General features: G+C 42.6%; 4 protein-coding genes across 4 annotated transcripts; all 4 read right to left on the reverse strand.

Moving 5' to 3' along the window:
• Positions 1–594: 594 nt before the first annotated feature.
• On the reverse strand, positions 595–4,781 carry LOC137913662 (lysosomal dipeptide transporter MFSD1-like). The gene is made up of 15 exons (XM_068757299.1): positions 4,625–4,781; positions 4,462–4,514; positions 4,072–4,184; positions 3,909–3,951; positions 3,632–3,699; positions 3,414–3,522; positions 3,230–3,332; positions 2,747–2,845; positions 2,524–2,635; positions 2,319–2,375; positions 1,812–1,968; positions 1,222–1,319; positions 993–1,105; positions 829–876; positions 595–665 (listed from the first exon to the last, which is right to left on the reverse strand). The coding sequence occupies exons 1-15, from the start codon at positions 4,779–4,781 to the stop codon at positions 595–597; spliced, it is 1,401 nt and encodes a 466-aa protein (XP_068613400.1).
• A 2,385-nt stretch (positions 4,782–7,166) lies between these two features.
• LOC137913663 (P2Y purinoceptor 13-like) lies at positions 7,167–9,597 on the reverse strand. The gene is made up of 3 exons (XM_068757300.1): positions 9,400–9,597; positions 8,924–9,313; positions 7,167–7,640 (listed from the first exon to the last, which is right to left on the reverse strand). The coding sequence occupies exons 1-3, from the start codon at positions 9,580–9,582 to the stop codon at positions 7,167–7,169; spliced, it is 1,047 nt and encodes a 348-aa protein (XP_068613401.1). The 5' UTR covers positions 9,583–9,597.
• Positions 9,598–12,282: 2,685 nt separating this feature from the next.
• LOC137913650 (P2Y purinoceptor 13-like) lies at positions 12,283–13,275 on the reverse strand. Its single transcript, XM_068757288.1, has one exon. The coding sequence runs from the start codon at positions 13,273–13,275 to the stop codon at positions 12,283–12,285; it is 993 nt and encodes a 330-aa protein (XP_068613389.1).
• Positions 13,276–16,249: 2,974 nt separating this feature from the next.
• On the reverse strand, positions 16,250–17,431 carry p2ry12 (purinergic receptor P2Y12). Its single transcript, XM_068757303.1, has 2 exons — positions 17,171–17,431; positions 16,250–17,095 (listed from the first exon to the last, which is right to left on the reverse strand). The coding sequence occupies exons 1-2, from the start codon at positions 17,429–17,431 to the stop codon at positions 16,250–16,252; spliced, it is 1,107 nt and encodes a 368-aa protein (XP_068613404.1).
• Positions 17,432–20,946: the final 3,515 nt, after the last annotated feature.

The raw sequence follows: 20,946 nt of genomic DNA on the forward strand, positions 1-20,946 counted from the left end.
AAGGTAAATCTGTGTGTCATCTGCATAGCAATGTAATCAAATATTTGATGATTTGTCCGACAGGAAGACAATTAAACTGGGCCAAAAATTAAACCTTGCAGTACACCACAGATAAATGTGTGCTGTGGAAGAAAGGTACATAACTATGGTGACCACACAGATCCCATCTAAAATCACTCATTACCTGAGGTCAAGTTGACAGTTCAACATATCAATGATCCCGTTGCCTGTTTTTGTCTTGAAAACGGTTAGAACTAGAAAAGCACTCAGAGTGCCAACATCCTTGTTATCTTTATACACCAACCACAAAAAGCGAATCAGTGTTGGTGTATTTAATCCTTAAACTGGGTTTTTAATGCTAATAAAAAATTAACTTAATTTTTTTATCTCAGTGGAATCTAAACTAGAACAGAAAATAGATCAATTTGACAGTAATAGGCGCAGAGGATAAGAACCAGAGCCCGTCCAAGTGTTGCTTCCTCAGCTACTCGATTATACGAGTGCTTTGCTAATATTATCACAGTGATGCTTCTTGAATTGTTGTGCAAGTGGATGGGAAAGAAGTGACGAAGCATGAAGAAGGGTCAACACTGCTCACTCTGAATGTGAAGTAGTTTCTTTCAGGAGTTTCGCTCTGTCTGCGGCTGATCGGTTCAAATCTCCTCCTGCAGCAACAGAGGGAGACAGGGATATTAAAAAGCTACTCAGCCTGGTGATAAGGAGAGGGATGAGGTGGAGAATGACAGAGCAAAGTGAAGAGGTGTCACACTCTCAGAGAGAATAGTGAGAGAGATGAAGCTGAGGGAAAGTTTGAGGTTCCCGCCTTACCTTTGAGATAATCGACAAAGTACAGCATCACCGCTGCCATCAGTGCAACTGCAAGAAAGGAAAACAATGTGGAAAAGGCTGGGAAGCTCCTGAAAAGTAGCCAACAGGCAAAATAATCATCTAAAAACTAAAACGATACAAAAGAACAGTCAGAAGATACAGACTAGAGACGCAGGTGCAGAAAAACACTTCCAAAAGCAGGTATCCTTTAGCATCCAGGATGGCTCCAGACGCCAAGGAAATGAGAGCAAGGCCCAGGTTCTGGATCGACTGCATGCTATTGGATGAAGAACAACATCAGGAGTGAGGATTGCATAACACACTAACAATGAAAAGTCAATAATGTTCAGATTTAACTGGAAATATTTGATATAATTGTAATATTGCCATTACAATCCATAGGCCGTCCCCAGCTGATAGTTCGGTACCACAAAGGCCACCATGGGCCACAGAGCACAGGCCAATAAGGAGTAGGAGACACCCAGCAGGGACTGGAAAACAAGCAAGGGACACACATACGGTCATTATTTTAAATGTACAAGAGAAAAGTCTTCTTCCTAAGGTCAGACTGATAAAGTGCCACGAGTTAAACATCCTACAGAAAGATTTGTGTTCAGCTACCGATTCGACCCCTCCTGCTAAGGCAGAGGAAGTCGAGTGCAGTGGTTTCTATATTAAACAGAAATACAATCAGTGTCTAGTTTTCAATTCATGCAAACTTTCGTTTCCCTTAACGTTGAGGGCTGGAAGTGCTGAAACATCAAAAAAAGAAAGTGTCATCTGCAACAACAACAAAAAAAGAAAAGGTTTGCAACCACAGTCGGGCCAAAATGCCATAATAAGTTTAAATTCATTCTTTGACTCGGTTGCTTCATCCTGCCTGGGTGACAATAACAGTCCCAGAGAGAGAACCAACCATTATTTGCTTCATTCACCTCACAAGCACCAGTGTGACAGGCCCCGGGGGGTGCCGAGTACATTACCATAGCGATCCACGGGCTCCAGAAGGTGAAGGCCAGCATCATGTGACTGGCGAGGGTGATGACCACAGCTGCCATTACCCAAGTCACATTCCTCCCAGTCTTATCAACCATAAAGCCCAGAATTGGAGACGCAGGGGCTGAGATGATGTACACAATACTGGCAACGATGGAGAAGGATAAGGAGGGTGAGAACTAAAGAGCTATGTACTGAAATCGTGTTTTAATATGGAGTCAGTTTCAGTAAAACATGCTCGGATGATTTCAAGCAAAAAAAAAGTGAAGGTATCCAAACACATTATAACTTTACATTTAAATAATTAACAAAGATTTTATTTAGCTCTTCAACTCTTCACAGAAAAACAAATAATGTTGCGTGCCACTGCCTCAAACACTGTGGTATTGAGTTTGAGTCTCTAAAACTCATATGCTACAGGTCTCGTGTTACTTTGGCTGAAATCAAGACAAGCCAATAAATGACAGAGGCCATCTACACCTGGTCTGTTTTACCTGTTTACAGCTCTGGCTTGTGCCGGGGAGAAGTTGAATTTTTCAATGAAGAACACCCTGCAAATCAAAAAAAAAGACAAGATGACAGGTTCACCATGCCGATGCCACACAGGGCGGGAAACTCCTGCAGCTGGAAGCTGGAACTCTTCCATACGTTGTTTTCTGGCCTATTTGCATAACATTTATTTGCTCCTGCAGTACTCACTGTCCCAGCCCAATAAAGGGGAAAATGGCAACATAGTAGCCCACACAGATGATGAAGATGAGCCACAGGGTCAAGGGGAAATCTTTCACGTCTCTCATCTTGATCACCTCACCTGAAATTGAGGATGAACACACGATTCCAGTCTAACATGGTGAAAGAAGAGAAGCAGCTTCTCTGGGTAAAATGTATTCTCTGAATAAAAGAAATTACTTTAACTTGGCACCTGTTTTGCCACCTTCTTTGTGGAGGATCTTTTCTGCTCTTTTGTCAAAGAACGCCAACACCGAGGCGCAGAGAAGTGAAAACAGACACGTCACTGCAGCTACAGAGGGGAAAATAGGCAATAATAATGACCGATGGGCTGGTTTCAGACAAATTTATCTCAAACGGTAGAACGAAAGCTTAATCCACACGGCCGAGGAGACAGGAAATAAAGACGAAGCCATGTCGTTTTCTTCAAAGTTGATCTCCTCATAAATGGAAACACTAAAATGTGAGCGGAGGAGAAACTGACACCCGACTCATCCGTAGCAAGCAGCAACACTTTCTACTCTCCCCCTCTCACCGTCTGTGTTATCGGAGATGCTCAGACAGAGAGCAGATTTCTCCAGCAGACTTTGAGATCAAACATTTGTAACCTGAGCCTTAATGTTTGCTTCTGCTCATTTGCCCCCCCCCCGCCGAGCACAAAGCGTCTCATATTCACCTATCATGAGTGAAGCGCCCAGCGCCGTGTGTCCGGGGGAGCCGACGAGGCCCGTCATTTCGCTGTACACCCAGCCCATGATGTTCATGTTCACCGTGCTGCCCTGTGCAGACGGCGCATGGACCGAAGGAAACGGATTTTGTGGCATTTGGACGCACACGTCGCTTCACGCCGGCGGCCTTACCAGTCGAGCCATGCTCAGCTGAAGGCCAAACACCAGATTCAGTTCTTTGCCTCTAAACCAACTGACGGCGTACGTGTTCTGAGCAACAGCCAACGACTCTCCTCCAATCCTACGCAGGACAACAAGACAGGGAGGTGAAGCGTGTTCACTGCGGGACAGTCGCATGTAAACACAATGAAAGCAAAGGGTTTCGGTTAAAGGAAAACTTATTTTCTCACCCGAACACAAAACGTCCGACTTCACAGAGCCAGAAACGATTGACCAGCGCCCCAGCAGCAAATATTACCTTGGTAGAGTGGAACAGTTAAATTATAAAGAAGAAAACCAGGCAGCAAAAAACAAGAGAATCAGACTGGTTGAAACCTGGACCTGGATGAATGAGAACCTACAGAGACGTATAGCTAGCATCCATTTACAGTTCCCATTGATAATGAGATATAATATCAATTATCTTAAATTATATTACCTCGGGTCAATATTTCAAAGTACGCCTACCTGTCCAGCGCAAACGAAGAGAGAAAAGATGATTGTCCCCAGCCTGTTAAGATCAAAGACATTTAATGATTAATGAAGAGACAAGCAGCTGAATTTCACTTTGGTGAAACAACAAATGCACACTTTAGTCAAAGTACACGAAAATAAATATTGATCTCTGTACCTAATGCCAAATATTCGGTCAATCAGAAATCCTCCAAAGAAGCAGAGAACGACGTTGGGCCAGGAGTACCAGGCGTAGAGCTGCATGAACGTAGCCGTGTTCAGCTTCAGATCCTGGATCAGCCGGTGAGGAAGCACAGAAACCAGTCAGCCCGCACAGAAACCAGTCAGTCAGTCACTGATACACGTTTTTACCTTCATCAAGTCTAGCTGCGAATCACAGAACAGGAGACCAATAGACACTACCCCATAATGAATCATCAAACACCAACACCGTGGAGTCGGTTCCTTTCACTATCCCAGTGTGTGTCGCTGAATGTAACGCCTGTTTGTGTAAGAATCAACCCCGACCTGACATATTAGAAGCAGTGAATAACTCGGTCCTCATTACCTGGATGACTTCAAACTGAAGCGCAGCCGGGTTGTCGTAGCAGAAGTAGCTTCCTGCAACACACCAGCGTTATTTACGCAGGGCAGCCATGAGGACGCTGCGTCTGTTTGACGACATGATTCCCAACTATTCGGGATAAAGTTATTCCCCTTTCTCCGCTCACCGAAGCCCAGGAAGCACATAAACAGCAGGACAACCAGCCGGTGCGGGAGGTGTCGGGGGTCGCAGAGGAGCGGCATGGCTCTGCCGGGATCCCGGGCTGGCGCTGCCTCCTCTTCTTCATCTCCCAACAGCGTCTCTCGGTCTTCATAATTCTCCATATTCACTCCGTTTGGGACTCGGAGGGAGGGGGACGAGTTAACCTAATCAGATCACGTGACCCGGCAGGCACGTGACGATAGTGATCGCTTTGTCAGCAGCGTGTCCGGAGTCCATCCGGGTTTTACGTCAACGCGTCACTGCCAGTGGAACGTGTACGTCACAAGGGCGCGCGCGCAGCGAAATGTATTAAATATGTTTTTAATTTATATATTTTATTATTTTTGAGTAAAGCAGCATGTAAAGACGACTTGCTTCATAGTGTGTACTTCACTCTGTACCGAGTTTAGAATGCTTCAGGTACAGATAAATACTTCATTTTCATCAAATTTTCTCAAGTTATAAGGACACCCAGTGAGCATATCTGCCACATTTTATATATATATGTATACATATATATATATATATATATGTATATGGCAGCATCATTAGTTACCTCTATAAAAGACAGGAGGCGGAGCTAGAGGTGGAGGAGATGAAGATGCTGAGGTTCTCCTTGGGAGTGACCAGGTTGGGTAGGATTAGAAATGAGTCAATAAGAGGGACAGTGAAGGTTAGACGTTTTGGAGACAAGGTCAGAGAGGACAGACTTTGATGGTTTGGACATGTCCAGAGGAGAGACAGGGACTATATCGGCAGAAGGATGCTGAGGATGGAACTGCCAGGGAACAGGGCTAGAGGTCAACCCAGGAGAAGATACATGGACGCAGTGAGGGAGGACATGAGAGTGGCAGGTGTTGGGACGACGCAAAGGACAGGGTGAAGTGGAGAAAGTTGATTTGCTGTGGCGACTCCTGATGGGACAAGCCGAAGATACAGTAGTAGCAGTATTATATAATATAATTTATTTGGCTTGATGGCTTTCTATTTTTCCATTTTGAGTGTCAGAGTTCAAATTACCTGTGTCCCATATGTTGTAGAGATTAAGCTCTGTTTGTGTTTGTGTGTTTATGATGACCAAATTTCAGTTACGGTGTTTGGGAATAATGAGGTAAAGCCACCAGTTTCTTTTTCCTTCACTCACCAAGAGTTTGAACTTTTTTTTAAATGTGCAATATGACTTTATTTTTCCAATCTAAAGCTTATGTCTAACAATAAGCTGCTTATGAGCCACTTTGACATGAAACAACTGCTTGTCAGCATCACTACTATCTTTGACAAATTCGATACACATGCAAGATGCACGACCTTTTCATTTGGTCTTTTCTGTGTTTATTCTGCACTTTTCCATATCTGACTTGTGTCTGGCCATACTGTTATTCAACACTGGGGTTCATTTAATATCTGTCATTTCAAATCTTTCACACTGTATTACTCCAGGGTCATCTGCCACAGGATTTAATCTAAATGTCGCAAACTGTCCTTCCGCTCTGTCGCTTATGAATTTCCTGCAAACATCATTCTATGTTGTAACCAACCCAGTCTGTGAGCATGATCGTATTTCATTATTAGATTAATCACACACACAGAGACACACACACACACACAGACAAATGTAAATCAGGAGGGACTTGTCATTGATAATCCTGAACCCGATCTCAGGGTGTTGCCAAGTTGGGGAAAAACTAATATATACCCATTTCAATATTTTTTTTTCTCTCTTCTTGCTCAATTCATAAATTAATGCCGCATTAACTCTGATGAGAAAGGCCCTTCTTACATTTCCAGGATGTCGTTTTAGCTTGGGTTTAAATTTACGCTATAAAACTGCATCTCTAGCAGTGAAAGAAAATGTCATGAAAATGACAATTCATGGAGAGCTTTAAAACAAGCTGCAGATATGCAGTCCCATGTCTTACAAAATATGAGTCCACAATTCCTTTTTTCCGTGGAAGAGGAACCCGCCTGAAATGGTTTCGTCCTCAGTGCTCATTGGCTGCTGTTGCATAGTGATCAGATATGATCGTGTGCACAAGAATCTCCAGCAAGAAGTCATGCATTTATAAAGTAATAAAATGTTACCAAGATTTTTATTATTCTTGTTATTATTTACAATTTTACTGTCATTAATATACACTGAAGTTCTAGGTTTGAGCTGCTTCTACTTGAGTGCCATGCTCACTTTGTTATCGCGTCCGTTCTGTTGTCATAAGGGAAAGTTCAGTTTGGAAAAGATTAGAGAGAAGGAAGTGCAAAAAATACAGTGAGCTTACTCGGGAAATGTGTCAGATGACATAGCATAAATGCCTGGTTCGTACTTTATAAAAACAGCTGTCATAGTCTGCAGGAATCTTCAGGACCACCTGCGTGCATGTATGAAGCTGCCATCAAACCGTATTAAATCTACGAGATACGTCATCAAAATAAAAACAACTTAAGTAAAATGACATTTTCTGTGCAGGGACTGATCCCCCCCCCCCCCCCCCCCCCCCCAGTAAATCCTCCAGTCACACTTGTGGGCTGCCATTACACGACGTGTTACTTTTGGTTATCTGCGTCATCTCCTGCTGAGTTGACGTTGCCGTGGGAGAATCCGTGGCACCCTTTTGGAGTGCCTTGCGGCAGATTGCGGCTGTCAGTTTTTTCCTGAACATTTTACACAGGAAGACGTAGATAAGAGGATCCAGGCACACATTGGTGGCTGACAGCCACAGGGTCGTCTCCTTGGCGATGAAGAGTGCGTTCTGCGCCTTGCAATGGCTCCCAAAGCTTCCGGTTTGGGTCAGAGTGTAGGGGACGCGGGTGAAGTGGAAGGGGGCGAAGCAGAGGAAAAACACTCCCACCACAACAAACACTTTTGCCTTGGTTTTGCGACTGGCTGCTGCAGAGCCGCTCTTTGACGCTTTGTATGACTCATAAACCTTCTTGCTGATGAAGGTGTAGCAAAACACCATCAAGGCCAGCGTTCCCCAGAAAACCACCTGTCAGGAAACATTTAGCAAACATTAAGTCTACGTGACACGTTTTGATCAGTTGTACAACAAGTAATTCCATGTTCAATTGGGTTATTAACATTTTATTACACTGTATATAACTACTACTACTGTACTTTCTGCTTGTCCCTTCAACGTTCTCCACTTCACCCTGTCCTTTGCATCGTCCTCCCCAACACCAGCCACTCTCATGTCCTCCCTCACTACGTCCATGCATCTTCTCCTGGGTCGTCCTCTAGCCCTGTTCCCTGGCAGTTCCATCCTCAGCATCCTTCTACCAATATAGTCCCTGTCTCTCCTCTGGACATGTCCAAACCATCAAAGTCTGTCCTCGCTGACCTTGTCTCCAAAACGTCTAACCTTCACTGTCCCTCTTATTGTCTCATTTCTAATTCTACCCAACCAGGTCACTCCCAAGGAGAACCTCAGCATCTTCATCTCCTCCACTTCTAGCTCCGCCTCCTGTCTTTTCCCCAGAGACACTGTCTCTAAGCCGTCCATCATGGCTGTCCTCACCACTGGCTTGTAGACTTTTACCTTCATCCTCGCTGACACTCTCCTATCACAGAGCACACCTGATACGTTCCTCCACCCATTCCAGCCTGCCTGCACACGATTCTTCTCTTCCTTTCCACATTCTCTCCATCACTCCGCACTGTTGACCCTAAAGGTACCTAAAGTCCTCTACCTTCTTTACATCTACTCTTTGTAATGTCACTGCCCCCCCCTGGGACCTTCTCATTTACACACATATACTCTGGTCTTACTCCTGCTCACCTTCATTCTTCTGTATTTCACTGATATAACTATTATATTATTAATATATGAAATGCATATTTTGACATTTTATTAACATACGCCGTTCCATCTTTGTTCAACAGAGTGGTTAAGTAAAAGAAGTCAAATGTATTTAATTATGAAACTAACATGAATTGCCACAACTCTTGGACAAGAAGCTCAAGTTGTTACTATTCAATCCTTGTACGAGACAAGCTTCCCTTAATATATATTGATTCATTAGAATTAAAGCTGCACTGCTCACAGCTGCAAAACTAGTTTTCTCACATTTTCTGCTGCACTATAAATTTCATACGTCCACTACAATAATGGATTAAATTACTTTGCTGCTAAGCTAAGTCAGTCAGCAGTCATGCAACTAACGGTTACAACCTCATACCATAGTATTTCATGTTTGACTTGAGGCCATGCTCACATGAAGCTCGTTTTTCCCATTATTCTAGTAGCACATGAATGCGCTGTATTATAACTACCTGACAGAAGTAGTTGAATCCTTCGTGCCAGATCAGGCCGGCTTTGCTCTTCATGGAGGTGCACTTCACTCTGCCTCCAGAGATGCCTGGTGGTTGGTCACTCAGAATAACGTTGGGCAACGCTAAAGATAACATTACCACCCAAATGGCTGCACTCAGCGCCTGGCCGACACGCACTCGCTGCAGGACACACTTCCCAAAGGGCTTGACGATCTTAAGGTAGCGGTCCGCACTGATGAGGCCCAGCAGGAGGATGCTGATATACATGGTGATGTAGAAGAGAACTGCAGAGTACCGGCAGTGGAAAGCGCGTAGCTGCCAGGGGCCCACGCCGGCATCGCTCAGGACTCTCAGAGGGATGGTCAGGGTCATCAGCAGGTCCGCTACCACCTGTTTGTGGGGATTTCTGTTCATTAATTTGTAGTTCTGCACTAACAAGGTCATTCACAGAGCAAAAAAAAGTCCTCTTTTCTTACCACATTCTTTAGAAAGACCACAAATGTTGATCTGCTGGGGATGCTGAAGAAGATCCATGCAGCCAAGGAGTTCAGTATCAGAGCAACTACAAAGAGGATGCTGTACAGGCATGGGAAAACCACAGCTGTCACGCTGGTGTCCCGAATGCATTTGGAGGAAGTGTTGGACAGGGTGTTGTTCATCTTCTGATCTTTAGTTGACCTGTGGATCAGTGACAGAGATTCTCATCATGAGATGAAGAGATATATTATTTCATATGTGGCACTTCTTAAACGTCATCTGATAACATTGATGTCTGCAAGATGTTCTTTTTAATATAATTTTCTGATCATCTATGCCACTGACCCTCACTCCCATTATGGGACGTCACCAGCAACCATGCATAACTGGCAGCAGAGGTTGTGATGAGCGTTGTTATCGACAGGAAATAAGAAAACCTGAGGTGCACCACTTTACCACTCGTACCATTTATTTACCCTACATAAAGCAGACAAAGAGGAAAATACAAGCTCTGTAATGTGTTTTCTTTTCTGCTGTCAGGGTCGCCTGTATGGAAATTTCTAGAATTGCAGTTGATTACACTTCTGATGATCTACTGAAGGAAGTTTGAAGCTCGTTGTTTCAACCACAAGAGCACTTTTACCATACCACAATCTGTAGAGATAAAATGTTTTAATAATCAATAATAAATATAATTCAGAATAGATTTAAATATAAGAATTATAAATAATATAATAATAATAACTATAAACAGTTGACGCAATCTTGATGAAATATCTCGGCTGTATTTTAATAGATGTTTGAATAGATAAACTTCTAATAAAATATATTTAAGTACCGTATCTATAAATATTTTTATTTTATTTTATGAAATTAAAATAAATTAATTTGTAAATTAAACTAGTGTGTTTAGTGCCATGAAAACAACACTTTACTCCTCTTAAATGTTGTTACGTATCGTTGAAGACTGACAAGAAAAGAAAATACTGGAGAAAAGTACAAGTACCTCACATTTGTTCTACAGAATAGTAACCAAAATCTCCTCACTTTTGATGAGAATGTAATTTATTCTGAATCCTCCTCCTTTCTGACCATTGTGTTCAATGTCTTTATCCAGGAGCAGGTGCCATGGTAACCACTATATACATATATTTTCCTCTGCAGCGCTCACACTGACATTCTAATAGCCCGGAAACAAACACACATCCTCTGATCTTTGTTATTGTCGAGCCAGAAAATGAGTCTTACCTTCTTAATGTGTCTTCATCTCATGCAGCTGTAAGGCACGAGAGGAAAAATGACAGACAACGTGAAAATATATAACATCTAGAAAGGAAGAAGTGAAATAACCAATTCCCCTTTCTCCTGTCTCTCCACAGGATGTGACAGAAATGAAAGAAAAGCCCAAACTGAAACCCCCTTATTGTCAGGCGTGCTTTACTTCTTTAATCAATCAAGAAATAAAGTACCTCTAAAGCGAGTCCAGCTTCTGTGACTGTTATAATCTCTTCATGTGTGTGTGTGTGTGTGTGTGTGTGTTTAATGTTCTTACAATGGGTGGTCTCTGTAGCTCCTGTGTGGCTGTCTTGTCTCAAACCCAATGCGTTTTCCACTTCCTCTGAGTGAAAGACCCTTTCCTTCCTTGCTTCCTGTCCCTATTGTGTTCTGAGAGGCTCCTTCTGCTCTGTGCCAGTCTCCCTTTTTGTTGAGCTGCTTACGGACACACACCAGAACCATGGACTCAGTTCTGGCTAATATCTAGAAACCTGCTCCTCCCTCCATCCTGTCGCTTATTTACCTCACCTTCATCTCTCTGCGCTGTCGGCGTGAGATTACAGATCAAACATTTGTGGTTTTAGAGGACAGAATGATGCGCATCTTGACTCTTCCTTCCACATATGTCAGAAATAAGATGCATCACTTAAGACAGGTCTCTGTGTGAAATGAAAATCTCCATTTGTCTCGATGTACTTGTGCCACAAATATCACTTTCTTAATATTTCTGTGACAAATCTATGAAGACAAACAGACTCAGACACTAGGACTAGATATACACTTAACTACTCATCTCAGTTTAATCTTTGTATAAATATTAAAAGCACATCCTAAGTGTAAAAAAAAACATTTCCTGTGTGGCCAAGAGAGTCAGGCTGACTAACATAGCTGACTAATGACACGCAATGCATTTGTAACGTTTGCAGATTGCTCATGTGATTCTCATTCGGTTGCATAGCGTACCAAATGAAAGATGACGTTAGCGTTACCACATTCAAACGGTCATGTTCGTTTCGCAAACGGGTCAAGAACTTTCCAGCGGTTGCACAAATATGAAAACCACAGCAGAGCCGTGAGCAGAATGGCATCCACGTGTTTATTTTTGTTTTGATTATTGCATCCTATTATTGATGTACACACTTTTACAGTTCAATAACTCTTTATTCTTACATGATTATTATGGTGCAAACTGTTGACACCGCCTGACAGACACGCCACAACACACCACTATTAAAAGAGTCTCTCTTGATACGAGTTGCAAATATTAATCAGCATAAATTTTACTTGTTTTGCACAGCAGGCTCGTTTAGAGGGTCAGTCCCTGAACTCTGCTCAATAGCCTGGTTTTATTCATCCACATCTGTATTGTGCATATATTGCATTGGTATAAAAACATTGTGATAACATCACCGTCTTGTCTCATGCTGCTCAGACCTCTTTAATTAATATTTATCACATTTCCTGTTGAGGGCTTTCAACCTTTTTAGAGTGACAAGGAAAACAAAACTACTGCGTAGGGGAAAAGGTTAACATCAAGGAATACTAATTATGAAATACTTTCTACAAAATATCCAGTAAAAATCTGAGCTCAAGGTGATGAAGAAACATCAGAATCTGCTCTGCTGCTTTCCCTCCTGTCTGGCCAGCTGCATTGAGAAGGACGCGGTTTCCACCATAGAGGTGAATTTTTCCATGAACTCCCGACACAGAAAGATGTAAAGAAGCGGGTTCATGCAGATGTTTGTGGAGGCAAACCACAGCGTGAGTTCCTTGATGAACCTGGCCTCTAAGTCCAAGCAGGCACTATTAGCAGCCCGGCTGACTTGACGTGACGTGTACGGAATCCTGAAAATGTGATACGGGCCGAAAGACACAAAAAACACAATCACGACGAGAAAAACGCGTAACTTTATCCTCTGCTTTCCCTGGTTATTGTTGCTGCCGGAGTTCCTAAAAGACTGGATGACCTTATTTGTGATGCAAATGTAGCAAAGCGTGATGATCACACCGACACCCCAGAATAAAGCAATCAGGTAAATCACTGTGGCCCTGTGGAATTCCAGTCCGGCGGGTCCTTTCAGACTCACGCAGGAGCTGATCTTTGTCATATTGGCTGCGGATCTGTTGCTTAAAATGATGTTAGGTAAAGCTGTGCTTCCGTACAGCAGCACCCAGACCGCAGCCGATACCAGCTTGCTGAAGATCACCTTCTGAATGAACAGATTGCTTTGGGGAGCCATGATCCTGAAGAAACGGTCCAGACTTATCAGACCCAACAGACAGATGCATGTGTACTGTGCGCTGTAGAAGACGGGCTTGACGTAACACGAGAGCACGAATACAAACTTTGACGCCTGCTGCAAGTCGCCTGCAGCTGTGATTGGCATGATCAGAGTCATGACAATATCAGCAGCTATTAGGTTTTTCAGATACACCACAAACGTGGAGGAGGACTCGATGTGCAGCGAGACCCAGGCTGCCACGCCGTTTAGCAGCAGAGCTATGGGGCACATCAGAAAGTAGAGAACCGGAATGGCATTGGAGTTGGATATAAAGCTGACACATTCCGACCCATTGGGGAATGCTTGGTTGTGTGACATCACTGCACCTGAGGGGAAGAGTTTTATAATTGTTCAATGTTCGTCACTTTGAATATAGGGCACAACGTCTTTAAATTCAGGAGAATTAGTCTAATAGTATGTCACAGAGAAAATCTGCAAGAGCTAAAACATTTGGCATTTTAGTGTTTTTGTTTTCTTCATTTTCTTTAATGTCTCCACTCACTGTCTTGTTCCACGAATAAAGAGTTCCTCACATTCATGCACCAGCCGCTGGTCGTCCAGATCAGGTTTGCATGCTGGACAAAGCAAAGGGACCTTGCTGTAAAAAAAAAAAAGTCTGCTGTCTGTCTGCTTTTATTTTTAGACTTAGTCAAGAGTTAGTGAGTCAATTTGGCTTCTCAAAACATCCTAATCCTCACAGGGCTGCTTCTTCTTTATTTTAACTTGGAAAAAATAGACTGGAAATGGCTAACTTCTAAGAAGTTTTTTTTCTTCTACTTTGAAAGACAGCGATGCAACTGAATTCTTTCAAATGCAAATCCAAGTTCTTTCTAAGAGTAAATCAAAAATAAACATATACTTTGTTGGTTTCTGATCTTTTTTACAGTGTGCTGATTTATCATTTTAATGCAAATACAACATGCATAACTGCATTATAGAGAATTAAATGAGATGCATCAAACAGAACATAATGAGGCAAATAAAACTCATGCTGATGATGACTTACATTGGATTTGGTGACTCACTCTTCTCAGACACAAAGCAACAACCTGGACTCGTGTGACGATGCTCTAGGTGTATAAAAACGCAGTTGATTTTCCTAGCAAGCAAATCGACATCTCAGCTGTCCTAAGATTGCCACTTTATCAGGATGTATGCAAAATTATTGAAAACTTGTCAGACATCACACACGCAGTCCGTAATCTGATCACTGCTGAGAGCAGAGAAGACAGGACACATCCAGAGCTGGTTGGACCTGAACTCGGATGTTATTTCTCTTTTATAAAACAATATAAATAACAAAAGTTCTCAAAAATGTATTTTAGCATTTCATTTAAATATTTTACATTTTCACCCCCAGGAAAGTAGATAATAATTACTCAGACAACTAATTAATGATAATATTGTATCTGCAGTGCCAAATTGAGTAATTTATTCAGATTTTTATTGGTATTGTTAAATGTCGATGAATTACGTACAAAGGACTTTCAACGGAAACAAGACCGCAAGGGCTTTTTTGAAATGCTCCTCTTAGACAGGGTGTTTGACTGTACTTATACTGTGATACATACTCTTGTTGGACTGTACTTGTAATAAATATATCCAGCATCAAATCAAAAAAAAGATGTGAACAACTTTACCCTCGCTGCTGTTTTTTTCTTTTGTTTGAACTTCTTTTTCAATCCATTTGAAATCACATAATGGATTTACGTTGTGTATTTTTGGTGATGGATTTGACGTCATAACCTTTTTAAATACTTTGTTTTAATGGCCCTTTCGTCTCAACAGATGCTTTTCTTCATCGCAACGCTAGAGGGCAGTACAACATACAATTTAAAATTACTGCTAACAACGGCCTCATTTGTCACTACAGATGTGTCATTAGTTTCTGGCTTCAATTACTCAACATTTTATTAATCTGTGCATTAATTGACTTCTTCCCGCTCTGAGCTCACGTGGGTCTGTCTGCGGTTGTTGTTATTGTTCTACAATTTTGAAAAGATGTTAAGGGCTTAATAGAAACATTAAAGTAATACTTGTGTACAAGCAACAGTATGAGAGGAGTGACAGCAGTAGAGCACACCACTCCTATAAATGAACAAATGGTGAAATAAAAGGGATTAGACTATATAATGCTTGCAATAAAATGACTTGGGGTAATCATTTAGTGATGAGTGGAAAAATAACAGCCAGTTTCAGGGAGAATTTGGAGTAAATGTGTGGGCTCAGGTCCATAAATATATATTTTGTAAACATGCTGGATACACTAGATATAAGATGTTATGTCACAGCTAGATAGCTACGGCACAACAGAAAATGAAATGATCTGAGTGAGAAATCAAATTGAAACCGTAAACATCATTGTCATTTCTATAGCATAAGTGGTAACATATCTTAAATAATCAAAAATAGGCGGTGAAGCATTGAAAAAAAAAAGAGTATCGGAAATACCCATGAGTGTAACGAAAAGGCAGCCAATTTGAACAGTATGCAGAGTAAACTAAACTACATACTCAAAAAATACTGAGAGAAAAACTTACAAATCATCAAGAAAAAGATACAAGATTGATAAATATATATATAAAAAAGCCATGAACTGACAATATCTTTATCCTCCAATCCAAACTGTGTATTCTGTGTATTATCATTTTCACGAGATGCATTACCAGAGTGTGTAAATGTATTCAACCGGAGGGATACAGATCCCTGAGAAATGCTGCAGCTGCTGAGTGGAGGACAGCAGTCGAACCCCAGTTCATGAACTCATCTGTCATTGCTCAATACTCTTCTTCTTCTTCTTCTTCTTTATTATTATATTGATTATATTATGAAATGATTCTGGTTTGGGTTCAAAAGTAAATATTTCATATATTGTGGCTGTTAGAACAATCTGGGTTTAGTATGAAAATAATTGGCACATGTGTTGGAAAGCAAACATTAGAACAATCTCAACGTCTTCATGGTTAAGCTGCTGCAGAACATTTTTCTGCACTGCTGTAATGAGTCAATGACAGTAGGAAGCAATACAGCCATTTCATACAAAACAGCTCTCTTTGAGTACTTGACTACTCATGTTTATACTTTCTAACTTCCTGCAACCTTTTGCAAGTTTTTAAAAGCATGATGATGTCATTGTAATTAAGTGTTCCTTGCTTCATCATCAATTGTGGGAGGAGCTACAGTTCCAGTTCGCTCCCAGTTCTTTACAGCAAATAAAAGAAATCAGCATCTTCTGCATTTGTACTCATATTCTCTGTAATCTCCCAACACAGCATGCACCATCAGACTGGCTTCATGTACCGGCGGAGGAGTCCTTCAGACGGGTGCTGCCTGTTTCTGGGTCAGACCCACCTGCTCCGAGCCAGCCACAGATTCCAGCCTGCAGATGCAGTGTCTTGAACAAAGTGGTTCTGAAGGAGTTACAGAGGAAGAAGTAGATGAGAGGGTCCAAGAGAGAGTTTAACGATGAGAGGAAGAGCGTGCTTTCCTTCAGCTGAAAGAAGAAGAGTTTGAGTCTGCAGTCAAAGAGGACGCCCCGGGTCTGGCTCATGGTGTAAGGCACGCGGGCAAAGTGAAATGGTACAAAGCACACAAAGAACACCGCCAGAACCAGAAACACATTAGCACTCATTTTCCTTTTGGTCTGGCCAGGCTTCTGAGCGGATCCACCGCTTAGTGATGGATGTTTTCTCCTTCCGGCGGTGTGAGCCTTGGTGCGGGAATAGGATCTGTACAGCTCTCTGGTGATTAGCGTGTAGCAGACTATCACCGTCACCAGATTGCCCCAGAATATAACCTGACAGACATGATTTACCACCTCATGCCAGTAGAGCCCGGCTTCTGCCTTCAGGTCACTGCACTTGAAGTGTGCAGAAGACGGCGTTTTGTGCGTCAGGATCACGTTGGGCAGGCAGAGAAGAAGGAGGAAGGTCCATATGGCTCCGGAAAGGAGTTTACGTCGAGCCAGCCGGGCTGCAGTGGTCCCTCTGAAGGGCGTCAGGGTCTTTCTGCAGCGATCGATGCTGATAAGGCCGAAGAAGAGGATGCTGATATACATTGTGAGGTAGAAGAGCACAGAGGAAACCCGGCACACAAATACACGCAGCCCGGTTGACGCCATGTTGGAATCCGATAACACCTGGAGAAACAGAGAGTTTTATTAAACCTATACTGTATATTTGTCTTGTAAGTTAAAGCTATAGGAAAACCCCACCTTGAAAGGGAAGGTGAAAGTCATGATGATGTCTGCAACCACGATGTTCTTCAGGTATATGATGAAGTGAGACTTGGAGGGAATGCGGAAAAACAGCCACACAGCCAAGCCATTGAGCGACAGCCCCAGCACGAAGAGAACGGAGTAGAGCACAGGGAAAATCACCGTCTTCAGAACACCGTCACGGGAACAAGTGCTGTTGCTGTGGCTGCGGTTGCCAGGGAACATGGCAAAAGTGTCATTTCTCTCCATGAGGGTCATCTAGAAAACAATAGAACGATGCTGGTGAAATATCGTCATAATAAACAATAGCAAAAATAAACAACAACAACAATAATACACGCAGTTAAATATTCTACGGCTGACCTGGGTGGAGTCCTGTCAGGGTCGGGGTGCAGGTCTGGCCTGTCTTGTCTCACGCTGTAGGTCTGTGATCTGACAAGGCTCCTCGGTCAGACGCAGACGCGCTTCAGTGTTTCAGACTAACGGGAGACACCAGCGTGAACTGGTAGCAAATATATGTTGCAATAGCGCTTTCTCTTTTACTTACTTTACCAGTCCGTTTCCTGTCATGAGGAAGGATGTCTGCAGACACTTCGGGATCTATTTAGTCAGAGGTTCACTTCCGTCGGAACTAGAGATGGATTTTCACATTTAAAACTTGTCTGGTATAAAATGCGAAAATAAGATAAGACAAGATAGGATATAAGAGATTCACTTTATTAGTCCCGCAAAGGGAAATTCCAAGTTATGGCAGCAACAATGGAGCAGGTAAAGTTTTTAAAGAATCACACAAATGTCTATATGCAGGTCAGATATGTAAATAAAAGTGGAAATAATAAGCTATTTAACTATGGTATTCTTTATTTGCATATTTGTCCCTTATGTAAGTGATTTTCACCTTCTGAACTCTCTCTCAGAACATGAAGAAACTTCCCCAAACAGTCGGCTCATGTCCAGCAGACTCAGCGCTGTCCAAGCAAGAATGAAGAATGTTGCCAAGATGCAGCATACCCAATGAAATGCATTTTATTTTCAGCATTGTAACTTACAGCAATCAAGTAGAACAGAAATTTTGTGAAGATACACAGAGCCATTCTGAGGTTGAGAGCCAAAGGTAGCTGAACACCTGGCTTTGTATGTGATGATAACGGTCACTCTGGATTGGAATATTGCAGAACTGGGCAAAACATCTGGGATGTTGCCGCAGAATGCTTCGATCCAGACCTCTAAATATTGCACATATTCTGAGTATTATCTTATCTACGTGTACAGCTACAGCAGTGAGGGCTACACAATCAGGATGTGTCAGTATGAAGTGGAGGGATGCTTGTCCTCATGAATCAAAGTAATCACTTTGATTGCCCCTTGTATCATAAGACCTTGAACTGATTTATCAATTTCAGTTAGTTTAAAAAGTAAGTTCAGTCTATTACTTGTCTGCGATTTCCTGTGTCCGGAGCCAAATTGTCACTGTCAGCAGCATTTATTTGCAGCACTAGGCCTAAGGAGCTCTTTAGTTATTGCGGCACGTGTAGCTCGGTCTGAATGCTGTCATATAGGCTGTAACGCAGCCACCCATATTTACATGTAGTCACGTTTTCCACAGCTGTGTCCTCTGCCCATCTGGGTCTGATCAGGGCCACATCGAGCATCGAGCATTCTGGTTGACTCTTTGTTCTTTGCTTCTTGTCCCTGTTGGATGTCTTGGGTTTCACCGTCGGTCTGCTGGAATGATCAAGCAAGTTGTGTTTTATGCTTTATAGGTTCTTTGACATTCAAGCTCTGAAATGACAGCATTCTGCAGGACAAGTGGTTTGTGTGTAACCCGACCTCTAGTGCCGATGTTTTACATTTACATGAATCATTTACTCAAAGGCGTAATCAAATCAGGTGCAAATGAACAGTTGCAGACACGAGCTGCGCTGGGTTCACCCACAGGAAGGAGGGAACAAGGAAAAGAAAAGAGGGAGCTTGCTGGCTTTGCCTCTCGGAGCCTCCTCAACAATCTCCTCAGCATGCACAGATGCTTGTTCTGATCTGCTATGCTGTTGTGCTGCTTTCCTCACCTCACCTGCTGACCTGCTGACCTTTGAGTCACCACTCATTATTTTCAGTCAAAGTCACCTCGCAGTCTGGGATTGGTTAACACCGCTGGCACTTTCCTCCACCCTTTGTTGACAGTACAGCTGAGGAGTGCAGGATCAAACACTTAACTTCCTTGCTTTGCACACGGAGCCTCGACTGCTGCAGCCCTGCTACTGAGAAACTTCTCTGTGTGGATGTAATTTTAGGGGCTTCATGACGGCGTCGAGGGCGAGGCTGGGGAAAATGCATTTCACATAAATCATGGAGTTTGAGGGCAAACATCAAGCTATTACCGGAAGCAGAACTGTCCCAGCTGTGAGCCTGGTTGATGTAAAGGCATAATGAAGCCGACTTGCGACCCTTGACCTTTACAAACTGTTGCCTCTTGCGTCTTTTGGCTTCGAGACAGGTAGAAAAACGTAAAAGGGGATTTCCGCACCACATAGAGAGAAAAAAACCATCCAGGGAGGTCCTGTCTTGAGGTTTGTTTGCGACTGTCTTTGTTTTGGCTTTTCTTTTGGTAGAGGCTTAAATAAAACACGGTTGAAATGTGTGTGCATTGCTTTGACAGTATCAGGTTTATTCTGTTCAGCCGTTCTGGTTATCCAGACAGATGGCTCTACAGCCCCTCACCTGCAGCAGAAGGAGCTGGATCTAACCCTGGGAGCTACAGGATTACTCGCTTCTATTAAGGATGAAGCCACATTATATAATAAGGCCTAAAGCGCAGTTCTGTTTAGGTCTAGAAACGGTGTGTTTGTCCTTCTGAAGCTGCTAGTTTTATTTCTGTGGGATCTTTGTGAGAGCTCTACTTTGGCAACTTGCTGACTGAGGTACATTCCATCATCTCTCCTGAGCCCCATATGGGTGTGTTGACTGTCTGCAACTGCGCAATCTAACACACACACACACACACACACACACACTCATCTGAGCTTTAGTTTCTACTGGTGCATGAAGTGCTTGTTCTTGAGGCCCAGGGTGTTTCTCATATTGGTGTTTTCTTAGCAACTCACTTTGTTTGGGTGCTACTAAATATCAAAGCTCATCCTGGGTCTGGAATATGCGTCAGTCAAGGACCTACTAAAGAGTGATAAAGCTGGTGCTCCATTTATCTCAATGTTCTTCGATTTATCCTTGAACTTTGTGTTCAGGTCATTTTCATTTGATTCATACAAGGAATGGAAACTTTGCTGATGCAGGCTGCCAAGCTCCGGACTTCACTTTATTTGACAGCATTTTATTTGCAGTTTCTCTTCATGCAATGCCAGTACAAACGTTTGGGATGATGAGATCGCAAGGGATGGCTGAGTTGAATAAAGCCAGGTGAGACATTATTGTATTGATTGAATTAGGGGATCCTGAAGTTGGGATCAGGGTGTCACGAGACTCCAAAAGTGGGGTGTGGAGATTATTTTTAGAAATAATGAACAAGTATTACAAATAGTCTGTTTTTTAAACATAATTGTAAGGACAAATATCAATTAAACTTAAAGGTCTGTCATCAGCCATCCAGATAAGCCAGCCAGATGTGCACTCTAATAGTGGATAGTGATACTGATACTTCACATTCAAGAAGATCACGCAAAGTTCACTGCAAGCTTTGAGGCGCATATATCAACAACAAGCAGCAGCAATAAACCGACAAACCCAGCAGGAAAATCACTTATGTCAAAAGAATTGACTTG

Source organism: Brachionichthys hirsutus, unplaced genomic scaffold (genome assembly GCF_040956055.1).
Source record: "Brachionichthys hirsutus isolate HB-005 unplaced genomic scaffold, CSIRO-AGI_Bhir_v1 contig_987, whole genome shotgun sequence".
Lineage (NCBI taxonomy): Eukaryota > Metazoa > Chordata > Actinopteri > Lophiiformes > Brachionichthyidae > Brachionichthys > Brachionichthys hirsutus.

What these genes read in the sequence shown, in the direction of transcription:
- LOC137913662 (XM_068757299.1), bottom strand. Translation starts at nt 4,781, where the DNA reads ATGGAGAATTATGAAGACCGAGAGACGCTGTTGGGAGATGAAGAAGAG. An exon ending in AGCTGAGCATGGCTCGACTG is followed by an intron (nt 3,333 to 3,413) that starts GTAAGGCCGCCG and finishes CCGTCTGCACAG; the next exon opens with GGCAGCACGGTGAACATGAA. An exon ending in CTGGGGACGGCCTATGGATT is followed by an intron (nt 1,106 to 1,221) that starts GTAATGGCAATA and finishes TTCATCCAATAG; the next exon opens with CATGCAGTCGATCCAGAACC.
- LOC137913663 (XM_068757300.1), bottom strand. Translation starts at nt 9,582, where the DNA reads ATGAACAACACCCTGTCCAACACTTCCTCCAAATGCATTCGGGACACC. An exon ending in TGGTCTTTCTAAAGAATGTG is followed by an intron (nt 9,314 to 9,399) that starts GTAAGAAAAGAG and finishes CCCCACAAACAG; the next exon opens with GTGGTAGCGGACCTGCTGAT. An exon ending in GATTCAACTACTTCTGTCAG is followed by an intron (nt 7,641 to 8,923) that starts GTAGTTATAATA and finishes GTTTCCTGACAG; the next exon opens with GTGGTTTTCTGGGGAACGCT.
- LOC137913650 (XM_068757288.1), bottom strand. Translation starts at nt 13,275, where the DNA reads ATGTCACACAACCAAGCATTCCCCAATGGGTCGGAATGTGTCAGCTTT.
- p2ry12 (XM_068757303.1), bottom strand. Translation starts at nt 17,431, where the DNA reads ATGACCCTCATGGAGAGAAATGACACTTTTGCCATGTTCCCTGGCAAC. An exon ending in CTTTCACCTTCCCTTTCAAG is followed by an intron (nt 17,096 to 17,170) that starts GTGGGGTTTTCC and finishes CTGTTTCTCCAG; the next exon opens with GTGTTATCGGATTCCAACAT.